General features: G+C 45.4%; 1 protein-coding gene and 1 long non-coding RNA gene across 2 annotated transcripts in view; both read right to left on the bottom strand.

The window, feature by feature from the left end:
• The window catches only part of LOC132452088 (uncharacterized), a 399,718-nt gene that overhangs the window by 337,363 nt on the left and 36,847 nt on the right, over positions 1–25,508 (bottom strand). The window lies entirely within an intron of this gene.
• Positions 1,304–8,061, bottom strand: LOC132452879 (uncharacterized). The gene is made up of 6 exons (XM_060045717.1): positions 6,608–8,061; positions 5,558–6,525; positions 5,240–5,301; positions 3,445–3,532; positions 3,192–3,332; positions 1,304–1,393 (listed from the first exon to the last, which is right to left on the bottom strand). The coding sequence occupies exons 2-6, from the start codon at positions 6,515–6,517 to the stop codon at positions 1,304–1,306; spliced, it is 1,341 nt and encodes a 446-aa protein (XP_059901700.1). The 5' UTR covers positions 6,518–6,525; positions 6,608–8,061.

Here is a 25,508-nt window from a genome sequence, read left to right on the forward strand (position 1 = left end):
CTGTTTTCAATTTGATGGTTTTCGTTCATCTGTTCCATTATTTTATTTTGATATTGTCTTGTCGAAAAGTTTTGATTTGTTTAACCCACGAGCTAAACATCATAGACACTGACTGATTCATATTGAAGATTTATTTTTTGGAAAACAATTATAAAAAATAAGAGGGGGTAGGACCAGAAAAGTTTTTTTTTAACTTCTTCCTATATCCCTTTTGAACATGAACTATGTTATTTGAGCTATGTAATTGTTGCTTAGGATCCTGAGGATCCCATTTGTTTGTTTTTAATTTATTTATTTCCTTTTTTACTGCTCAATTGTTTTTGTTTGTATTATTTTATTTATTTATTTTAACCATGTTCAATAAAAGACTTAAATAAAAAAAATAATGGTTATATTCTTGTGGTACAGGGGGAGATGTCGAGATGGAATTGGGAATACTCTCGTGTCAACGAGTAGGGGGAAACGTCGAGATGGAACTGGGAATAGTTCTGTTCTCAAACAGTGGTGGGAGGCGTTGAGATAGTACCGGGAATAGTTGTCTTCTCAACGCGCAGGGAGGGGGGGGGGGTTGGCTACATAGACTATTAAGAACTACAAAAATGGCGGCGGGAAAAACTACAAGCGTATCAACCGATAACAGAGACTTTTCTGAGATCTATCTGTCCGGCTGTGTGTGTACATTTATATGTACACAGATAGCCCTATGAGATCCTTGGATGAAAAGGGGAACTACAAACAGAAGTTATCGTTGGTAAAAATAGCCACAGAGAGAGAGATGTCGTGGGAGAGGTGGGGGGGTTGGATTTAAGAGGAGGGTTTGGCGGGAGGAAGGGAGTGGTGAGGGGGAGTTCATTAAGATACACTGTAAAAAATAGTTGTGCCCATTAGACATGATAACTTCTAATTCATTGTCAGTATGACTACAAATTATTGAAACAGTTTGGATAACTCAGAATTTTGTGTTTATGTCTTCTCAACTAGTGAAATGTTTTCAAACTAAGAAACATGATTAAATTGAAATTAAGAATGTCAGTCAAAAGGATGTACGGATAATCGCTTCTGTCATTGGCTGCCTACGTCAGCCAATGACGTTGACAGGCAAAAAACCTTTCTGCTGCCGCTCATTTTCAACACATCGAAGTCGGTTCGGTAGTTTGGATTACCCTGCTAGAATCAGAGATCTCTAAGATAGATAGTTTATTTGAAAATAAAAGAGAGAAAACTATTTTTTAAAGCCTTTTCTTGATATCTCTGATATAGTTAAACTTCAGTTTAACTGCGTGTCGCGCGTGACCCCGCCACTCTATCTCCAGCGCGAGGCCGAGCTGTGCACCGGGCAGATGAGCTCAATGTGACGGAGAAACCCACAGCCGTCGCACAGAGACACTCCTTTCTCCTCAGGAAGAAACACATTCATAACTGACAATGTCACGGCGCGAAAAAGAGGCGCGAAAAAGAGGGGTCATCCCTATGTTCCCCGGGTCCTATTTTCCCAGTTTTCCCAAAAAGGATCCTATGTTCCCCTGTAGCCATATATACCGGGGAGCATAGGACCCTTTTTGGGAAAAGCGGGGAACATAGGACCCTTTTCTGGGAAAAGGGTCCTATGTTCCCCGCATTCTATCAATCTTTAAAAATATTTAAACTTTGACGCGACATTCTCGTGATGACAGCCAATCGGCGTTCAACAGCGTGGCCACTGAGTGACATGTGTAACGTAACAGCCAATCAGCGTTCAACCGGCCAACTCAGTGCAGTGCAGTCCGGGGTGAACTGCAGCATTGAGGAGAAAGTGATTGTTGCCGTATGCGACCCCCGGAGCTCTTTATATAATAGTATATAATATAATATAATTGTATAATAATATCACGGCCAAAAGCTCTGTGCGCCTCCGGATGGCCGTAGCACGGGGAGCTCTCGTAGGGATTGGGCTTCTCGGGGTTTGTTTACCGGCGTATGAATAGACTGCGTCAGGTTCTCCGACGTCTCTCCCTCTTCCACAAAAGGTGAAGACATGCAATGGTAGTTATCTCGGCCGGAATTTGGCAGTAATGGTGGAAAAAGTAACACACCGGGGAACATAGAACCCTTTTTTTTAAAAAGGGTCCTATGTTCCCCAGTCTCATACAAAGAGGGGGACATAGGACCCGGGGAACATAGACATGCTCCCGAAAAGGAGCCACACATGCGCACAGACAGAGCGGTGCACAGCGCTTTCTCTGCTGTGCTGTTACGTTATTCAGAGAAAAGAGAAATATTCAATTAAATTGTATTTGTATAGCCCTTAATCACCTGTTTCTGATAAATCGCTGTCTAATCAATACTTCATTCACTGCCTCTTCCGTGGTCATTACAATATTATGAATAGACTGCAGTCGGGTTCTCCGACGTCTCCCCGTCTTGGCCTGCCCATAACAGGTTCGAATATTAAGGGCTGCCTAATGTTCGTTTGAATTTTGATTTATTTTTTGATATTTGAATTATATTCGAATAACGAAGTTCGGAGTCAAAGCCCTACACAGGAGTGACGCCCCGTGCCCACTACCTCCGTCAGTTGACCGTTGCCCATTGACTTTGAATGGGGACGGACGCGCAATGCATTGTGGATCCGTCCGTTCAGTTGGAGCGTTCGCCACCGTCAGAAAGTTGAAAAATGTTCAACTTTTTCGGCAGCGACGGTTCCGTCATCCAATCAGATCGCGTATGCAAATTTAAGCACTGTGACGCGACTCGGGCTCTGACGATACTGGAAAGCGGGTCATCTTGCCTCGCAACAAGCAGGAAGAAGCGGGAAGAACCCGGCGAAGCGATTTGATTGGCTGACGGATGCCTCTGCAAAGACTACTCCCCCATCCGTCAGCCACGCCTTCCCACGTCCGTTGACTGACGGTGCAGTGGGCACGAGGCGTGACAGTGAGTTACTGTACTTGAGAGGACGCTTGTGTCTCTGTCACACTGAAACTTTCACATGATTGGAAAGAAACATCAAGTTGTATTGAAGATTGAAAATTTTAAACAATTACCCTACTGTAATTTCAGTGTGATGAGGATTGTAATGGAATGTTGACACACACACTGTAATTTCACCATATTAATTTGCATTTGTTACGGCTCAAGACGGGGTGAACCCAAACGCACGGCACAAATGACGACAGGACGAGGTTGGTAGCAATTAAACAGTTTATTGCTACACAGAGCAGAGGAGAATGTTCGTGGCGATCCAGAGTTGGTGGGTCGGGTAGATTGCCGGACAGATAGTCACTCTCGATGGTTCGGAGGAACAGGTATTCCGGCAGGAGAGGGGAGTCGAGTGGTGGACGTGACAACGACGACTGAGGAGGGAAACAACAGGATCAGGAGTAGCGACTCGAACGAGAATAACGAGAATAACTAGAAAGGGCTAGATAGGTCGGAGGATAACTTAACCAGGTAAGTATAGCTGACGATCTGGCGACGAATGGTTGAATGACTGGGGAAGATATACAGGTGGGCGTGATTGGTGATGATGGTCAGGTGCGGGTGATCACCGTGGCTGGGTTGGGGAGTTCAGCAGGCCACGCCCCCGTACATGAAACAGAACACGACAGAGACAGACAAGACTAACAGAGAAAACTAGTGGCAGCTAGGATCCGGTGGGAGAGACCGTGACAGCATGGTTGCCCGTATTAACTGTTTGTAAATTGATTGTGTTGCAATTGTAGGGTGTATTGTAACTCTTGCCATTATACTGACATGACATTTTATCTTTTAGGTCCTGGTCTGATATGCTCCATTTCGCCTCCTCTTGATCAATGAGATGGATATGTAAGTTTTGCACGTACGTCACAAGAAATCGTCGAAGAATCCTTGAACACTACAGATCCAGTCATGGTCACTATGGAAGAAGACTAGCTCTCCCATGCATTTACAGCGATTGTGTGTGCTATTTCCCATCACAAAAGGCTCTCCAAACACATGTGAGACAACATGGATTTAGTAGAAGTGAACCGGTGAACTTCAGAATTAGATGCCATTTATGTGACTTTGAAGAACCTGCAGACGTTAAACTGTACTTTCGTCATCTTGGCACACATTTGAGAAATAAGGAAACTGTAATTTGCCCTTTTAAAACTTAACTCCAGTTTTTCATCACACAAAAGTCGATATCACAACTCCAACTCTTTGCAATATTTCAAGGCAGAGCTTCTTCTTGCCCACCAAGATAACACTCACTTGGCAGATGAAAATTGTGTTGACGTCCAGTCAGATGATAACGAATATTCTGACAATGAACGTGGCAATGACATAGGTGAAAAAATTAAGGGAAGACTTGCATCTTTGCTTCTGCGCATGCAAGCAATCTTGCATGCATCCAAGTCTGCTACACAGGAAATAATTAATGAACTTGATGAAATTGGTGTTTTAGCTGGTGAACTTTCAAAAAACACTGTTGAAGCAGTTCTTGAAGAGCATAACTTAACTATAGATGATGCCACACTGAAGTTAGTGACTGAGACCCTCCAGAAAACCAACCCTCTTAGCTGTCTTTCAGAAAGTGGTCCTCTGAGAACTGAATACAAAAGGCAGGCCTTTTACAAGGAACATTTTGATGTAATTGAGCCAATTGAATATGTTTTAGATGGTTTGCACATGTTCCCATTTCAACCCCGTTACCAAAATTATTGAACAGGGGTGATGTAATTGACAAAATCCTTGAACAGTCAAATGTAACATCTCAGTCTGGCCAGTACAACTCATTTCGTGATGGGCTATACTTCAAAGAGAATACACTGCTTCTAGGGGAAGATGTATGTATTTCTCTAGGATTGTATATTGATGAATTTGAAGTATGCAACCCTTTGGGAACTTCAAGGAAGAAACATAAAGTTACTGCGATTTATTGGGTATTTGCAGATTTGCCTGTCAAATACAGATCAGCCCTATCCAATATATACCTTGCAGTACTGTGCAATAGTAATGATGTGAAGACTTTTGGTTATGGACCAATTTTTGAACCACTTCTTAGAGATCTTTTTGTACTTGAAAACCAGGGATTTTACATTGATAGGTTGGGTACTTGTATGAAAGGCACAGTCCTGTATGTGTCATCAGACAATTTAGGAGCTCATTCTTTGGCTGGGTTTCAAGAGTCATTTCGTGTTAATACATTTTGTAGATTCTGCTTAGCTAGCTATGATGCCATTCAGACTGTTTCTGTAAGGGATGGTTTGTTTCCACTGAGAACAAAAATATTGCACACTGAAGCTGTTCAAACAGTGAAAGAGAATGAGCTGAAGTGATTCGAGTGAATTCAGCTTTGATCTATTGGAAATAAAAAAAATAAAAACAGAAGACAAAACTTTTTTCAGCTCGATACATACAGAAAGGTAAGCCTCCTCACAGCCTTAGGAAATAATGGTATTTTGTGTAGCTTATCTCCCAGACTGCAGTTCTCCTTCGCAAGAGCAAATGGCTTAACTTTTTTCTTACTATTAAGTGGGAATTAATATTTTTTTTCTACATAATTTTTTTTAATAATTCTTTTAACAACTTATTTATGTTTATAATGTTGTCTTGCCTGTTGCTCTGTGAACAAAGCTGGCCACTTGGTCTTCACCTCTGCCACAGGTGGCTCTTCTACAATTTGCTTTCGTCGCAGGGAGAAGGTGCTGACCATGATTTCGTTGACTTTCTTCATATCAGCTTTCTTCTTCATCATCTCTTCCATAATGGCTAATCTCTCTTCTTCCAGAACATTTTGGGTTCGTCCTTCAGGGAAGTCAGGAAGAAAATTGACTTCAGCTTTTTTAGCTTTCTTGGTCTTCTGTTTCGGTCCTGAGGAGCGGCGATTTACCTGAAGTTCAGAGCATCCTGCCGCACGAAGCTTGTTCCTGTAGTTTCCCATTTTGAATTTTAAGCTGAATTTCCAGCAGTACCAACCCTGGGCAGACCCAGGCTCCCTCAGGCAAGGATGTTTTTTGATGAGACTTTGCGCCACAATGTCATATTCTTCTCGTGATGGGTAGGCAGTGTATGAGTACATTGCTTCTGCTAATTTGTCAAGTATCTCAGATTTAGTGTCTTTTCTTATATTAAGCAAGGTTCCATTCTCTTGGTAGGCTTCATTACCCCTTTTAAGCTGCAACTCAACATCATAACAAAATCTAGGAATCTCAAATGCATCAGGCCACGGTCGATGGCGGGGGGAGATGCCCTCGGAAGCCGATGAAGTGGGTGAAGACAAAGAAGAAGCGGATGAAGACAAACTTGCCGTATCCAATGTTGAATCAGTGTGATATGACTCACTGGCCTGCTTGACAGTTATCTTCAGTGTTGCCTTCCCCTCAGGAAGATCAGACAAGCTCATCAGGTTGCAGAGCTCATTGTCAAACTCTCTGTCTTCATATTGGACCACAAAGTCACCTTCCAACCCAAGCTTACTTTTTAAGAATGAATAAAACTCATCAAGAGTCTCTGGCAAACTCTCAATCTGGATCTTCCGAATGTCATCTTTACTGAGAATGATACGCAGCAGCATGTTGGACACTGGAATAATAAAATAAGTATTAATTTCAATAGTTTCCGCATTTGAGATTTAAGATACAGCACCTGAAATACTTATAAATACCTGTTGTGGTGCAATACCAAAGTGTTTTAGGGTACAGAAGTGGATCTCACTTCATTCAAGCCAACAGGAAGTTATCTTCAAGCTCCCCCAGCTGGACAACAAACCACAATGGCAGATCTTCAGTGCTCTGCTGTGAAGCTGAGAATGACAAAACATGAAAAATAAATGACAAGACTTAATTGAAGCAAGATACAGGGGGTGGACAAACCATAAACACAATGCAATCCAATCCTGGAGTCGTACAGTTTGTAAAAAGGTTATTATGTTTCTGTTTTGTTTAGGTGTGTAAGAAAAGTGCTGATTTAAGGCCGCACTCACACTTGACGCACCTCAATGCAGCAGAAAGGCTTTAGGAGAAATCAGAAGTCTGTCTTGAACCATATATCCTGACAGGGGGAAGTAGTGATTGAGCTCCTCTGGTTGAACAACAAGCAGTTTTGCAGAGGGATTTTTGCAAACCTCATAACATCTCAAGTGCTCAGTGTACAAAGCTGTGTATGGTTCCACAACAAAACAGGGCTTATCTTCAACAATTAGCACATTCAGAATTTTCCCAAAATCCGGAAGTCCACTTGTGCTTCCAGTTGATAAAAACATTCCTTGTGTGTACTGAGTTCCATGTAAGAAGGCAGTTTTTGCAAGAGAAACAGCAGTCACATTTCTGAATTTCCTCTTGATAGTGTCTTTGACAGAGGGGTCCAAAATGTCAGGAGAGACAGTTGATATTTTCCTCACTTCCAGTGCTGGTTTGAACAGGTTAGGCATGCCCATGTAATATGCCAACATGAGCTGATGCCTGGAGGCTAAGGTTAGCAGTACATTTTTAAAGTTATTAACATCTCGAACAACTTTCTTAAAAAAGCTATGCTTGGCCTCAAATCTAATCGTCCAAAAGTCAAGCAAAGGCCCAAAACAACGAATCAGATGGGGATAATGCTCTAAAAAATGATGTTTTGGTTTAAGCTTAAACTCAGGAAAAACCTCCTGTAGGAGATGGCGGTGTTCACAGATTCTGGCTTCAAGATAAAACAGATTTTCCTCTGTGAATATGGGGGATGCTAGAATTTCCGCAATGTCTTTAATATCTAAGATGATACCCCAAGTTGTGTCATTCTCTGGTATTTTATTGCCAATAAGCAAGGGTAGCAGCCTCAAAAGTGCCCAATTTTCATGGCCATTCCCACCAACAGTTCCTTTTAATCTAAAGGCCTTGGGAATTGCCTGTGGCCTATTTGTCTTATCGGAGAATGTATACGGAAAATGCTGAATGGCAGTATTCAGTTCTTCTAAGGTAAAGTACTTCTTGGCAATCAATTTCTTTAAACACAAACACAACTCCACAGGTACTATTCCTTCAAATAAGTCATGCAAGAAGTCTGGTGGAAAACCTGTTACACAGTGAAAGTAGGTTAGTTTGTTTAGAACACAATCCCTTTTCACTCCATCAACAACAAGACCCTGACTTGAGAGGGTCCTTCTTTTCCGGGCTGGGACAGCATTTGCCACGACTACTTCAGCTCTACAGGGCCAGCAGCTTTCCAGAGCTGAAAAAGGTCCTAAGCATGCTTGAGGAGGATGTAAGTATATTTTCTCAGGGATGCAAAAATGTATCAGTCAAAGATACTTTTGATCAATACTCACTCTAAAGTTTAATAACATTGATTTATAATTTGGTTGATGCCGCAGGTGTTATCATTACACTAGAAATCCCAGCCTGTAAGATGTAAAAAAAAATTCTCAGCATGTATCTCATCTCATCTCATTTTCGTCCGCTTATCCGGGGTCGGGTCGCGGGGGGAGCAGCTCAAGCAGGGGGCCCCAGACTTCCCTTTCCCGGGCCACATTGACCAGCTCTGACGGGGGGATCCCGAGGCGTTCCCAGGCCAGTGTTGAGATATAATCTCTCCACCTAGTCCTGGGTCTTCCCCGAGGTCTCCTCCCCAATGGACGTGCATGAAACACCTCCCAAGGAAGGCGCCCAGTGGGCATCCTTACCAGATGCCCGAACCACCTCAGCTGACTCCTTTCTAAGTAAAGGAGCAGCGGCTCTAATCCGAGTTCCTCACGGATGGCTGAGCTTCTCACCCTATCCCTAAGGGAGATGCCAGCCACCCTTCTGAGAAAACTCATCTCGGCCGCTTGTACCCGCAATCTCGTCCTTTCGGTCATCACCCAGCCCTCATGACCATAGGTGAGGATAGGAACGAAGATCGACCGGTAGATCGAGAGCTTTGCCTTGCGGCTCAGCTCTCTTTTCGTTACAACGGTGCGGTAAAGCGAACGCAATACCGCCCCCGCTGCTCCGATTCTCCGGCCAATCTCACGCTCCATAGTACCCTCACTCGCGAACAAGACCCTGAGGTACTTGAACTCCTTCACTTGGGCTAAGGACTCATTTCCTACCCGGAGTAAGCAATCCATCGGTTTCCTGCTAAGAGTCATGGCCTCAGATTTAGCGGTGCTGATCCTCATCCCAGCCGCTTCACACTCGGCCGCCAGCCGATCCAGTGAGTGCTGAAGGTCACAGGCCGATGATCCAATGAGGACCAACATCATCTGCAAAAAGCAGTGACGAGATCCTCAGACCACCGAACTGCAACCCCTCCCCACCACGACTACGCCTCGATATCCTGTCCATGTATATCACAAACAGGATTGGTGACAAGGCGCAGCCCTGGCGGAGACCAGCACCCACTGAGAACGAAACTGACTGGCTGCCGAGGACGCAAACACAGCTCTCGCTTTGGGAGTACAGAGATTGGATGGCCCTGAGGATAGACCCCCTTACCCCATACTCCCGCAGCACCTCCCACAGTTTCTCCCAGGGGACCCGGTCATACGCCTTCTCCAGATCCACAAAACACATGTAGACCGGATGGGCATACTCCCAGGCCCCCTCCAGGATCCTTGCGAGAGTGAAGAGCTGGTCCGTAGTTCCACGTCCGGGGCGAAAACCGCATTGTTCCTCTTCAATCTAAGGTTCGACAATCGGCCGAACCCTCCTTTCCAGCACCTTGGAGTAGACTTTACCAGGGAGGCTGAGAAGTGTGATACCCCGGTAATTGGCACACACTCTCTGGTCCCCCTTTTTGAACAGGGGAACCACCACCCCGGTTTGCCACTCCTTTGGCACTGTACCCGACTCCCACGCGATGTTGAATAGGCGTGTCAACCATGACAGCCCCTCAACACCCAGAGCCTTTAGCATTTCTGGCTGGATCTCATCAATCCCTGGGGCTTTGCCACTGCGGAGATGTTTGACTACCTCAGTGACCTCCACCAGGGAAATTGACGACGAAACACCATCAACCTCGAGCTCTGCCTCCAACATAGAGGGCGTGTTATTCGGATTCAGGAGTTCCTCAAAGTGTTCCTTCCAACGTCCGACGACCTCCTCAGTTGAGGTCAACAGAGTCCCATCCTTACTGTACACAGCTTGGATGGTTCCCCGTTTCCCCCTCCTGAGGTGCCGGATAGTCTTCCAAAAACACTTTGGTGCCGACCGAAAGTCCTTCTCCATGGCCTCTCCGAACTTCTCCCACACCCGCTGCTTAGCCTCCGACACGGCAGCCGCTGCAGCCCTTCGAGCCTGTCGGTACCCTGCAACCGAGTCAGGAGTCCTCCAGGATATCATATCCCGGAAGGCCTCCTTCTTCAGTCGGACGGCTTCCCTGACCACCGTAGTCCACCACGGTGTCCGAGGGTTACCTCCCCTTGAGGAGCCTAAGACCCTGAGGCCACAGCTAGCCACCGCAGCTTCAGCAATGGAGGCTTTGAACACCGCCCACTCCGGCTCAATGCCCCCAACCTCCACAGGAATGCCAGAAAAGCTCTGCCGGAGGTGTGAGTTGAAGATACCTAGGACGGGGGCCTCCTCCAGACGTTCCCAGTTCACCCGCACTACTCGTTTGGGCTTACCAGGTCTATCCGGAAATTTCCCCCATTCCCTGATCCAACTCACAACCAGATGGTGGTCGGTTGACAGTTCCGCCCCTCTCTTTACCCGAGTGTCCAAAACATGCGGCCTCAGATCAGATGACACGATCACGAAATCGATCATCGATCTTCGGCCTAGGGTACTCTGGTACCAGGTACACTTATGAGCACCCTTATGTTCGAACATGGTGTTTGTTATGGATAATCCATGACTAGCACAGAAGTCCAATAACAAACGACCGCTCGGGTTTAGATCAGGGAGGCCGTTCCTCCCCACCACGCCTCTCCAGGTGTCTCCATCGTTGCCCACGTGGGCGTTGAAGTCTCCCAGCAGAACTACGGAGTCCCCTACTGGAGCCCCATACAGGACTCCATTCAGGGTCTCCAAGAAGGCCGAGTACTCTGAGCTGCTGTTTGGTGCATACGCACAAACAACAGTCAGAGTTTTCCCCCCTACAACCCTTAGGCGCAGGGAGGCGACCCTCTCGTCTACCGGGGTAAACTCCAACACCGCGGCGCTCAGCCGGGGATTTATGAGTATCCCCACACCCGCCCGGCGCCTCACGCCCTTGGCAACTCCGGAGAAGAATAGAGTCCAACCCTTATCCAGGAGTACGGTACCAGAGCTGAGACTGTGCGTGGAGGTAAGCCCCACCAGATCTAACTGATAGCGCTCCACCTCCCTCACAAGCTCCGGTTCCTTTCCCCACAGCGAGGTGACGTTCCACGTCCCCAGAGCCAGCTTCTGCCGCCCGGGTCTGGTCCGTCGAGACCCCTGACCTTCGCTGCCACCCATGTGGCTGCGCACCCGACCCCAACGGGTCTTCCCACAGGTGGTGGGCCCATGGGATGAAGAGAGGGGGGGTGCCACGTAGTTTGTTCGGGCTGTGCCCGACCGGGCTCCGTGGCAAACCCGGCCACCAGGCGCTCGCCATCGAGCCCTCCGTCTGGGCCTGGCTCCAGACGGGGGCCCCGGGCTTCCTCCGGGCCGGTTTAAATTTAGTTGCAGCATTTCTGCTTCTGTCCCACTTTAGATCAAGTTGTAAATTCTGTCAGACTTTGTACAATGACAATGTAACATGAATAACATTGTATTTATTGTATCTTTAATATAGGTATTAGTGGGCAACTAACACAGTATTCAAAGACCTTCCCGAAATTCAGCCGTGGTGCAGAGATACAGCCACTCCGAGCCAGTCGCACATTGAGCTTCCCCCAAATGCGCTGTTTTGGTGTCTGTAGCTATAATGCAAATGAGGAGGAGCGAGGCGGGTCAAGGAAGAGGGTGGGGGTGTGGCCCTGAGCAGCTTGCAGCCACGGTACCATGCGCTCTGTTTTACAGTGGATGTATCGCAATGGCGAGGCACACGCAGCCTTTAGCCGTGTTCTGTAAATATTCTAGAACACACGGGAGTCCTGGAGCTCTATACCTAAATATTATCATATAGCCTACATAGATAGGCCTATCTATATCATATAATATATATTATCACGGCCAAAAGCTGTGTGAGCCGATATCATGAATCTCAAACGACCGCGTTGGTTTCTCTGACGTTCCTGATTCTTCCACGTCCACATCAATGTGAAGTAGACTGAAACGCGACAAGGAGGAGAAAGGGATTGTTGCCGGGCAGCGCTTAGGCACCTCCGCCTCCGGCGGTGGTCCCTCAGCGGGGCTCTAGCGGGAGACATTCGCCGCCAACAATCCCTTTCTCCTCCATGTCGTGGTTCATGTTCTTGAGGGAGTCAAAGCCAAAGTTCCTTCCCCCCAATTCTTTCTCAACCTTGGCTGAGATAACCCCCACTACGAGTCTCCAAATACCAAAGACGAGAGTCCCACGTGTTATGCGCCATAACACCAAAAGCGGAAGTTATCCAAATAACAAGGAAGTGTACAACACTTGCGTTACAGTCCTGGAGCTCTATATCTAAATAATATCATATAATACATAGATATCTATATCATATAATACATATTATCACGGCCAAAAGCTGTGTGTGCCTCCAGACGATATTATGAATCACAAACGACTTTGTCGGGTTCTGCGACGTCTCTGGTTCTTCCACTTCCACATCAATCTGAAGTAGACTGAACTGCGCGCTGCCTGCTGCCGGCTGCCTGCAACCGGCGGCATATCGCAGTTCATGTACTTCAGCGAGTCAAAGCCAAAGTTCCTTTCCGCCAATTCCTTCTCAACCATGGCTCAGATAACCCCCACTGTCTCGTTGTGGAAATACAAGAGACGTCAAAGAACCGACAAGAAACACTTGCGTTACAGTGTATTCACACACACACACACACATGTGGCGCTCGCACGGTCGTGTCTCATTGGCGGGCCAACGTCTCTGGGCGGGCCAGGCAGAGTAAGGGGAGGAGCTTAGATGCTTTGTGACTACATACCTAAAGACATTCCAAATCAGCGTGCTTGAGCCTCCGCTTTTTTCAAAGGCGAGCAGAACAGCTAGTGCTCGTTTTACACCAAACGCAAGTTTTAGCCATTGGGGTACCATAGGCAGGCTAGGGGAACTCATATTTATGTTAGAAAACCTCATAAAGTGAGATTTTCATGTCATTTTGACCTTTAAAACATTGTGTCCCTTTAAAGTAACTGGTTATTAATATGGAAAAGAGTAACTAACATAATAGAAGATATTGGGATCAAAGTTAATCCCTTTCTGGGCATCAAGCACACTAGACACTGCATTGTAGACAACGTTCAACTCCTCCTGATTAATGCCTTATTAATCATTTGAGAAGTATGTCTTGTACTCAAGTGGAAAACCCTATTCCTAATCCTGGACGCTGTATGGTTTGAAGCCGGTACCTCATGCCTCTAACCCTGCGTTCACACCAAAAGATGCATTTGCTGCCCGAACGCGTTGCTGCCGAAGTTTTGCGGCGCCGCAAATCAAGTTTTGCGGCGCGGCAAAGGTTTCGCGGCGCTGCTAAAGTTGAAATATTTCAACTCGAGCAGCATTTGACGCGCCGCAAAATACGTGAACGCGCCCATTTGCGGCGCGGCATGCCCGTGCCCGCTGCCGGGCACGGGCATGCCGCGCCGCAAATCAGATTTTGCCGCGCCGCAAATCAAGTTTTGCTGCCCGTTTTCTCGGCAGCAAATGCATCGGCAGCAAAGCAGCAACGCGTCTCTACATTCACTTTGAATGGGATCACGACGCGCGTCAACTTTTTGCATCTTTTGGTGTGAACGCAGGGTAATGCCTGAGACCTGTCTAACGAGCCAGGGGAGCTCTTCACGGGCCGGCACATGTTTTAGTGTTTGCTTTATGGTTATAAAAGTTTCCTTTGGGGTAAATGTAACAATTTAAAATAACAGTTTTGATCATAACACGATGGGATATGGTAGTATGTCATTGTTTATGATTAAAACCCTGTCTGGTGTGTGTTGGTGTCTGGCGTTTGAAGCATGTGTGTGTGTGTGTGTGTGTGTGTGTGTGTGTGTGTGTGTGTGTGTGTGTGTGTGTGTGAGTTCACGTGTGGAAGAGCAGTCTTTGTGCGTACAACTCGGAGAGACTCTGCAATTCATCTTTGATGACAGTTGCACGGTCTCTCCCATGGCATGCTGGGTAATATGTTGCCCCCATGGGCACACAGCGCTCCGCACACTACCTTGGAGTGTGCGTGCATCCACCTCTCTCTATCACTCTCCCTCTCCCTCTCTCTCTATCCCTCTATCTGTCTCTTTGTCTCTCTCTAACTCTCCCTCCTCGTTCCCTGTGATTTCCCCTCGCCGTATCACACAGCCAGCACTGTCTGTCTGTCTGTCTCTCTCTTCTCTCCCTCTTTCTCTGTCTCTCTGTCTCTTTGTCTCTCTCTCCCTCTCCCTCCTTGTTCCCTGTGATTTACCCTTGCCGTATCACACAGCCAGCACTGTGTGTTGTTGTCATGGCGCCGGAGCTCTGATGTAATGCCCTCGGATTGCCCTCAGGTGTGTACATGAAGCTGTACGTGTGGCTGTATGTGTGTCTAGGTACATCTGGATGACTGGTAAGAGAGAGAGAGAGAGAGAGAGAGAGAGAGAGAGAGAGAGAGAGAACAGACCAGATTGAGGAAGGCACCGGAAGAACACTTCTTCTCAATTCTGCTCTCCCCCTCCCTCTCCCCCTCCTCCTCTCCTCCCAGGTGGCGCTGAGCCAGAGTCTTGACCTGAAACTCAGTTTATGTTGTTCCTCGTATTTCTTTCCTATTTCATAATAATAACATAATACTAATAATCATCATCATCGTCATTACTATTGTCTCAAAAGCGGTTGTAGTGTAATGGAAAAGCTTGATAAATTGGAGGGCAATTAAGGACTATCACAGGAAAGGTACAGACACATGGAACACAAACTCCCGGAAAGATAAACAAGGACATCCTTACCTATTCATACAGTCACAGATGATGCATAATCACCAAGAGAAACGTAGCTACACATACATGGCCGCTCACACTCACACAGACCGAATCACACACATCCAGGGAGGCCGGAGCCATAGGGCGCGGGTTAGGGAGTCTCTCCATCTGTCCTCGGACCAGCTGCTGTAGAGAAGGTAGAAAACCACATAAAGTACATCAACACCTGTATAGTTCAGTGTTATGTCTGTCCATTCCAGGAACCAGTATTCTATTTTCTATTATGGATTCCATAAATCATCAAACTAAGTCACACAGACACACACATACTGCTGACAAAGAGAAAGATCGGCAGACACAGACAGGCAGGCAAACAGACCTCTCGTCTATTAACGAGTCTAATGTCTGTGTTGCCCTCTATGTATGTGTGAAATTGGGTCTGTGTAGGTGTGTATGTGCATGCATGTGTGTGTGTGTGTGTGTGTGTGTGTGTGTGTGTGTGTGTGTGTGTGTGCGTGCGTGCGTGCGTGCGTGCGTTCGTGTGCATGCATGTGTGTGCATGCTTGTCTTTGTTAAAGCTATACTGTACGATGTGAGAGAGCTAGCATGATTTGAAATTAGCTTCTCTTCGGAGTTCCGTTTAACTCCTCCCCCACCCTTCAGGACTCCCTGCCCCAACCCCTCGACACAGAGCCGTGCACAAGCGCTAATGCTGCTTACGGCTTACTTCAACGGCAACCATTGCGTCACTTTTCAGGCCATTCAACTCCCTCAGCTGTCGCCATCGCTGAAAAGCGAATCCAATATTTATTCTCGTTTTTCCTCGAGCATTCGCCAACTTTTTTTTTGTTGCTGCCTTTTCATTTTCTGTCTTTCTTTTTCTTGCCTTTTTAAAAGGATGAACCGGGGCAAGTAACGGTGGCAGTGGTAACTTCTGTTTTTTTTCTTCCATCGTGTTAACGTTGTAGGCTCACTAGGTCTAGTCCACTGTCATGAACTACTATGACAACAACGCTTTCTTTGCCCTCCGTGAACGCGCTCAGGCCGGCTCAGGCTCGTACACAGAGGGGAGAGAACGCGCAGGCTTGTGATTGGTTCTTTAGATTCGGGTACAATGTCTCCGATTGGTAAGCATTTTAACAGGTTTATAGCAGATACAGAATTCGTTTTTTTTTCGCTTCTTTTTCATTGCCCATAAGTTATTTATTGCTGTCAGGATGTAAAAAACAATTTCAACAACATATTAAAAAGTGCATATCACTGAAAATCGTACAATATGCCTTTAATGTGTATGTTTGCAAGATTTTTGTTCATGTGTCTCGTTTATGTCCACATTTTGAACAACATCTGCTGATCAATTCCAACAGTGAGACCAAGGACCTGATGGTGCATTTTTGGTAGTATAGTTCTCAAGTTAGGGGGGCGACTGATGACTGCAGCACGTAGAGTTAACTTCTTGCTTGAAAGATGCGTCTCCATCTCAGGTGTGTTGAAATCTAACACCCACCAATGAACTCTCTCGTCACCGCCCACCATCCACTGATAAATCTGCTCTGCATTGTCCAAATCGACCAATGAACAAGGCATTACGCTCCCATAGCCTGCATATTATAGTAGTGGGAAGTGAGTGGTGGGTAGAAGGGAAATAAAATGTAAGAATATATTACGATTTGACTGGTCAAAGATTGGCATTCCAGTCAATGAACAAGAAAACAAACAAAGAATCAAACAACGGTTTAAAAATAAAAGCGGATAAGTGGTGCCATTGACAAGTTCACCTCATTCAGACCGGAGCCAAGGTGCGAGGACACATTGAAACTCAGGCACAAAGCCGCTATCCTCGCCCTTCTCCTAGTCCTATGTGATGAGTGGGACAAGTTCCCATGGAGCACCCTGAACTCTCTGTGGGCTGTGTGTGGGTGTATGTGTGTGAGCTTGTGTGTGTGTGTGTGTGTGTGTGTGTCTGTGCGGGCACAGGTTGCCATGGCAGTTTGGCGCTGATGAGTTCCCTGGATGGTAGACGGGGAAAGATTAGTACGTTCTGTGACCTGTCTCCCCGGAGGTTACGACACACATGCACATGTGCGCTCATACAAACATACACACACACACACCTACACAAACACCCACAGAGGTGACGAGTAACTTGTTTCCTCATTTGAATTAGTGCTTGATTTGTTCATCAGTGTGTGCTCTGGGAGTGAGTGATAACGACACACCCACTCTGTCTCTCTGTCAATCTCTCTCTCTCTCTGCATCTCTCTCCTGCTCTCTCTCTCTGCATTTCTCTCCTGCTCTCTCTCCCTGCATTTCTCTTTGTATATGCTCATCTCCATTCTCTATATCGCTCTATTCCATTTTTTACCTACCTCTCTCACGTACACACTCTTCATTTACTCTTCACCCTGTATTAACAACCTGCCACAATGTATCTGAAGCCTTTCTCAGAGGACTCCTTTCCCTGAGAGAGTAGCAATCCTCTTAGGTGGATCCTACACACTGTTGTCATGGGGGGGAGGAGGAGAGAGAGAGAGAGAGAGAGAGAGAGAGAGAGAGAGAGAGAGAGAGAGAGAGAGAGAGAGAGAGAGAGAGACAGAGAGAGAGAGAGAGACTATCTATGACTCTGGAACAGACCAGACGGCCTATATCCCAGAGAAACTAAAGCTAGGGCATGAGAGGCAGCAGACGGAGAGAGAGAAGAATGTCAAGCCCACGTTAATTGTTTCTATTTTAGAGAGCGAGGTCCTGGTTTAGCAGCAATTTAGAGGGAGGGGAAAAGTGACCCAAAAAGCACAACCCGAGTTGTGCTTTTTTATGACATGGACATCTGTCCGTCTACCTATCAATCCATCCATCTATACATCTATGTACGTATTTTCTTGGCTAAAATCGTGTTTCACGACACACCAAAAGAAAAGGAGGGAGGGGAGCGGATTATGAAGAAAAAAGGGAAAAAGCAGAGAGGTGGTGAGCTGTAGTGCTCGGGAGGAATGAGCAGAGAACATTATCCTTCACCAGACACTCATCTGCTCATCGCTCTCCGCCAGCTACCGATTCTCGCGATGTCTTCTGCTTTTAAATATGCCAACAATGTGTGGCCCTGTACTGCCCCCTGCAGGCTGGTCTGTTATCTACAGGACCGAAATGTTTTGGGTGAGGGAGGGAGGGGAACCGTGAGTGAAATAATGAAACTACTAATTAGTGCCCTAGGTAAGCCGCACCTGCTCCACACAACCGGCACAAATCCAGTTTGCAAAGCAACACACAAAGTTACATGCTCACGTTTCGCAAACACAAAGGCCCTTTTCCATCCACAGATCCGTTTTCTTCTGGTGATGGAGGTGAGTGGGTACCACCAAGTCATCAAATTAACTGCTTTAATTCAACGGGTATTTGCCCATTTCTCTCATGTTATTGTCGTTTTTTAGCATGTTGTGCAGGCCTTTGTGCACATTAGGATCTTAAATCCTTAATGCTTAGGGCTTAATTTTGTTGTGAAGGTGATAGACAAGCAACCAAACGTTTTATCGAACCATCATTTAAAAGAAAGATAATAACAAGATAGAAACATGACAAAAATATTCACTTGAATTAACTTTACCACTCGCTCTCCTCGCTCGTCCACTCACTCGCTGACGTCACTCACACACCAACCCAGTCGCCAAGAAAAAACGTTGACGGTGTAGGTTTCCATGAACACTGGATACGTAGCATTTCAACGTAAAATAGCGTGTGATACCTACAGTATCCACACGTGCCGCTGTGGAGGCGGGTTTCGGGGTTTGGGTTTCACGGGTTTCGCGGCAAATTGTGGAGGGGGGGAGGTAGACTGTTGTTGACAGGGGAGGGGGGGGGGGAAGACACGTTTGTTGAGGGGGGGGGGACACGTTTGTAGGGGGGGGGAACACGTTTGTTGAGGGGGGGGACACACGTTTGTTGAGGGGGGGGACACGCTCGACAACGAGAGTTGGTTTTTATTGAACGCTCGACAACGAGAGTTGGTTTTTATTGAACGAGACTTCAACACGGAACAGCTGCCCGAAACGATGGTCACGTCACTCTCGGTGACGGTGTCGACAACAATGAACACACGAACAATGAACATGTTAATAGAACAACACACAACCACATAACATCCCGAACCCATCAACCCCACTTAATCCTAACAACAAAACAAGTTAACAAAAGCCCCTTTTGTCAACTGACAACCCCAATTCCCAGAATCCCCCGCGGCTCCGGAACACGGCGTCCACACCCGTGGTCGAACGTTTTCTTCTCCATTCGAAATTAATGGGGGAATAGTACCAACAGGTGGCCATACGTTCTCCTAGCATTTGGTGAAATTGTTACGTAACCTATATTAATCTTTATTATCTGAATGGGAAATGCAATATTTTAGTACAGATACACCATTAAACGCGTTTCTAATGACATTTCTAGCGAGAAATGTACATTTTCCTTACATAATCTTCAGTCAGTGAATGTGTATGATCTTTATTAATCTTTATTATCTGAATGGGAAATGCAATATTTTAGGACCGATTCACCATTAAACGTGTTTCTAATAAAATTTTTAGCGAGAAATATACTTTTTACTTGCATAATCTTCAGTCAGTGATTGTGTCTGATCTTTAGTTTTATAGTTATTAGGAAGATTTTATCGGCTCGCTCGCATGTTTCAACGACGTCAGGTTGTTAGGGACGCTGCTTTCGCTAAACTAGCAGCTCACGTGTTTCCTGCGTTTGTGTTATTAAACCGTTACTTTATGTAACTTTTAATGATATCATCTTGTTAGAAACACGTATATTTGAGAGCCAGCAGTCGCCAAAAGCATACGTTGACAGTGTACGTTTTCGTGAACACTGGATTACGTCGCATTTCAACATAAAATAGCGTGTTATACACACACACACGCACACACACACACACACACACACACACAATGCATATCGCTGCTAAATAAATAAATAAATACTAAGGCAGAATAAAGAATAAATTCATTAATTATCATTCAACTTCAACATGTGTTATTACAGTATCGAGTGTCAACCCAGTCGCCAAGAAAAAACGTTGACGGTGTACGTTTCCATGAACACTGGAGACGTACTATTACAACGTAAAAACAGCGTGTTATACCTACAGTATCCACGCGTGCCGCTGTGGAGGCGGGTTTCGGGGTTTGGGTTTCACGGCTTTCGCAGCAAATTGTGGACACGATTGTTTGGGGGGGGGGGGGGGAGGTAGACTGTTGTTGACCGGGGAGGGGGGGGGGAGACACGTTTGTTGAGGGGGGGACGACGACACGATTGTAGGGGGGGGGGGGGGTGGGAAACACGTTAGTTGAAGGGGGACGACGACGACGACACGTTTGTTGAGGGGGGGGGAGACACGTTTGTAGGGGGGGGGGCACGCTCGACAACGAGAGTTGTTTTTTATTGAACGCTCGACAACGAGAGTTGGTTTTTATTGAACGAGACTTCAACACGGAACAGCTGCACGAAACGATGGTCACGTCACTCTCGGTGACGGTGTCGACAACAATGAACACACGAACAATGTTAATAGAACAACACACAACCACATAACATCCCGAACCCATCAACCCCACTTAATACTAACAACAAAACAAGTTAACAAAAGCCCCATTTGTCAACTGACAACCCCAATTCCCAGAATCCCCCGCGGCTCCGGAACACGGCGTAGTTTATGTTAATCTTTATTATCCGAATGGGAAATGCAATATTTTAGGACAGATACACCATTAAACGCGTTTCTAATGACATTTCTAGCGAGAAATGTACATTTTCCTTACATAATCTTCAGTCAGTGAATGTGTATGATCTTTATTAATCTTTATTATCTGAATGGGAAATGCAATATTTTAGGACAGATACACCGTTAAACGTGTTTCTAATAACATTTCTAGCGAGAAATATACTTTTTACTAACATAATCTTCAGTCAGTGATTGTGTCTGATCTTTAGTTTTATAGTTATTAGGATTTGATCGGATCGCTCGCATGTTTCAACGTCAGGTTGTTAGGCTGCTTTCGCTAAACTAGCAGCTCATGTGTTATTAAACTGTTACTTTATGTAACTTTTAATGATATCATCTTGTTAGAAACACGTATATCTGAGAGGCAACCCAGTCGCCAAAAGCATTCGTTGACAGTGTACGTTTCGTGAACACTGGATTACGTCGCATTTCAACATAAAATAGCGTGTTATACACTCACACACGCACGCACACACACACACGCACGCACAGACACACAGACACACACACACACACACACACGCACACGGTGCATTTCGCTGCTAAAACAACAACAATAAAATATTCCCTCAAATATTATTACTAAAGAACCGTTTTCCAAAGAACGAAATGTAAACCAATGCATTCTGAATGGGAGTGTTTCTCCGATTTTTCCATGCTACACAGAACGAAATGTAAACCCATGCAAATAAAGACTTCATGGTCATAATCATTTAAATATCATTAATCTCCGTGTGTTGGGTGGTATTCTATTTTTTTCAACGGGGCTGCATCCAGTCACTTGACCGTCATGCTGCTATGGTGGTTGCTATCGACCGCCCCCTCTAATCCTTACATGGCTCTAAAAACCATGCGGCAAAGGAGCTGCCGTAAATTGTGTTGTTTTTGTCGTAAACTGGGGTCCGACGGTTAAAAAATAGACAGATATTCCGAGGTATCCTTAAAAGGCAGCGTGGATGTTTTTATTTTCTGCAGTTTAGACTTCTTCTATAACCTATTTTTGAAAGCAAAACACCAAGTTCATTGATTTAACGAGGCAGGGTTATTTGAAACAATTTATTAAATAAATATTTGTGAGGGGTCATTCCTTCTCCTGAGTTTGCTTCCTATTTATGTCTAGTGTACAACCCTACTGTCCAAAAGCATCCCCCCCCCCTCCCCATATGGATTTGGAGAATTGTTGCCACGTCCCAGTGGTGGAGGTATCATATATATGAAAGAGGGCATTCAATTATACTATAATGATCAATTAGGAGGCCGAAGCCCTAAAGGAAGTGATGAAATAGGTGACTGGGTCGACAACATTTAAGTAAGCTGTTACTTGAGGTCTCTTATATATCAAAGGGGGTCTCAAAGGACGCATACGCTTCAACCTGTGGCTCCAGCCCTACAGGAAATGACTCAGCAAGTGCTCCATCTCGTTGCACCTGCACCCAGCGGCTCGCTTGCAAGATTTTGGCCTGAAGTTCTTCCCAGACCTACACCGTAGCCATCCAACCTGCATATCTGAGAATCAGGCCTCTCTTTAATAATGACAAAAAGTTATGAGAGAAATACACATTAACTTTTGTCTCATAAGCGGAGTGGTGCCGTCTCCTTTTGACCTTTTGACCCCAGACTTCTGGGGGAATAGCTGAATCAATTCATTAGTCAATCAGAAGCATGTAAATATCTTCCCGGTGGCGTAAGAGGGCGAACAATGTGTCCTTCAACATCTACACTTCCAGGCGATTGCAACGGTGCCACACCTGAGCATATTCGAACATGTTTAATAGTAGTAATTAGCTGTCGAAATTGGAGGCCTTAATCAATAATGAGCAGCTATTGATTTGCTTCCCGATCGAAATTTGTGACAAATGACATGTTATTTAGCATCTACACGTTGAGCTGAGTCCAATGAAACCAAGTATGACACTCTAGCAAATGGTAACATGTATTTTACATGGTACACCTAGGTCTAGGACATGATCTCGGTGTAGCAAGAGGGCGAGATTGATCTCATTGGACTCAGCTTAACGTGTAGATGCTAAATAACATGTAATTTGTCAAAAATCTCCATCGGGAAGCCAATCTATAGCTGGTTATTATTGATAAAGGCCTCCAAAATCGACAGCTAATTACTACCCCGAAACATATTCAAATATGATCATGTGTGGCCCTGTTGCAATCGCCAAGAAACGTAGATGTCAAAGGACACCTTGTTTTCCCCGTTACGCCACTGGGAAGATATTTTCATACTTCAAATGGATTGATTCATATTTTAAGGTCCTCGGAGTGAGACTTTAAGCGGCTGCAGCAGAAGTGTTGAGACGAAAGATGATATCAAGACATTTATAGAATATTCCCATTCACATTATGAAGATTATGAAAGTCCAGGCCCCCCCTTTCTGCACTCGGGGTCGACTGGGCCAAGTTTCGGGCAGGAAGGGGGGGTCCGACCGGGCCAAGTTTCGGTGCGGGGGTCCCAGTTAGGCCCTAGAATATGGTATTCGAATTTCAGGGCGGTAGGACCTTCCTATCTCAAAAACTGTTTTTCCACCACATTCTGAACCATTAGGTCTTGCAGGCCACACTTCTGAGGGGCTTTGTCCAAATGACAGTCCATTTGGGAAAACTTTTTTTCTCTATGGGCTAGAACTACAAATCTTGGATATGTCGTTCTCGGGGCCCCGGGAAATGTGTGTAAACATTCTAGCATCCCTAGCTATCTCGAAAAGGCCGGAAAAGGGGCGTGACCTCCAACAGTACAGTCAATGTACATAAAACAGAGGTTAGTTTCTAGGCCCCATTTTTTGCGGGATGGAGGTGTACATTTGTGGCTTAATGTGTGTAGACACAGCTGGCCTGTGGCCACGTCTTTGAAGTCTGGGGTCAAAAGGTCAAAAGGAGCCGGCACCACGCCGCTTATGAGATAACAAAAAGTTAATGTGTATTTCTCTCATAACTTTTTGTCATTATTGAAGAGAGGCCTGATTCTCAGATATACATGTTGGACTGTTAGGGTGTAGGTCTGGGAAGAACTTCAGGCCAAAATCTTGCAAGCGAGCCGCTGGGTGAGGTGCAACGAGATGGAGCACTTGCTGAGTCATTTCCTGTAGGGCTGGAGCAACAGGTTGAAGCGTATGCGTCCTTTGAAACCGCCTTTGATATATAAGAGACCCCAAGGTACAGTTTACTTAAATGTTCCCGATTCAGTTACCTATTGCATCACTTCCTTTAGGGCTTCGGCCTCCTAATTGATCATTATAGTATAATTGAATGCCCTCTTTCATATTATATGATATTCCACCACTGGGACGTGGCAACAACTCTCCAAATCCATATGGGGAGGGGGGGGGGGATGCTTTTGACAGTAGGGGTGTACACTAGACATAAATAGGAAGCAAACTCAGGAGAAGGAATGACCTCTCACAAATATTTATTTAATAAATTGTTTCAAATAACCCTGCCTCGTTAAATCGATGAACTTGGTGTTTTGCTTTCAAAAATAGGTTATAGAAGAAGTCTAAACTGCAGAAAATAAAAACATCCAAGCTGCCTTTTAAGGATACCTCGGAATATCTGTCTATTTTTTAACCGTCGGACCCCAGTTTACGACAAAAACAACACAATTGACGGCAGCTCCTTTGCCGCGTGGTTTTTAGAGCCATGTAAGGATTAGAGGGGGCGGTCGATAGCATCCACCATAGCAAACACGACGGTCAAGTGACTGGATGCAGCCCCGTTAAAAAAAATAGAATACCACCCAACACACTCAGGAGATTAATGATATTTAAATTATTATGACCATGAAGTCTTTATTTGCATGGGTTTACATTTCGTTCTGTGTAGCATGGAAAAATCGGAGAAACACTCCCATTCAGAATGCATTGGTTTACATTTTGTTCTTTGGAGCACGGTTCTTTTTATATATTTTTTTATTTTCAGTTTTTGAGGAGGTGCTTCAAATATGCTAATTTTTCTGCAATAATCCAAAATCCAATGGAAAAACCCGTTGGCTTTTTGTCAAGGGAACCCAGGGCGACGCTAACTTCCGGGTTGGCCAGCATACGTCATCCCTCCACCACTCTACTGTAAAAACAAATGTTCAAGTTTAATGATAATGCATGAAATATTCTTTATTCTGCCATAGTATTTATTTAGGAGGGGGGGCGGGGGGGGGGGGGGTGGATCCAGATCTGTTTCGGAGCATTTCAGCACCTCAGGCAACAGCGCAGGGTTGCCAGGTCCTGCAAAAAAACGTGCTGCCCACATACCGTTCAAAATCCACCCAAAATGTCCTAGAAGCATCCCAAATAAAAATGATATTATTGGCCATTTTGGCCAATGTTTTCAAAGTAATAATATTTGAGGGAATATTTTTTTGTGGTTGTTTTAGCAGCGAAATGCACCGTGTGCGTGTGTGTGTGCGTGTGCGTGCGTGTGTGTGCATGTGTGTGTGTGTATAACACGCGATTTTATGTTGAAATGCGACGTAATCCAGTGTTCACGAAACGTACACTGTCAACGTATGCTTTTGGCGACTGGGTTGGCTCTCAGATATTTGTGTTTCTAACAAGATGACATCCTTAAAAGTTACATAAAGTAACGGTTTAATAACACAAACGCAGCAAACACGTGAGCTGCTAGTTTAGCGAAAGCAGCTTCCCTAACAACCTGATGTCGTTGAAACATGCGAGCGAGCCGATAAAATCTTCCTAATAACTATAAAACTAAAGATCAGACACAATCACTGACTGAAGATTATGCAAGTTAAAAGTATATTTCTCGCTAGTAATGTTATTAGAAACACGTTTAACGGTGAATCGGTCCTAAAATATTGCATTTCCCA

Source organism: Gadus macrocephalus, chromosome 23 (assembly GCF_031168955.1).
Source record: "Gadus macrocephalus chromosome 23, ASM3116895v1".
NCBI lineage: Eukaryota > Metazoa > Chordata > Actinopteri > Gadiformes > Gadidae > Gadus > Gadus macrocephalus.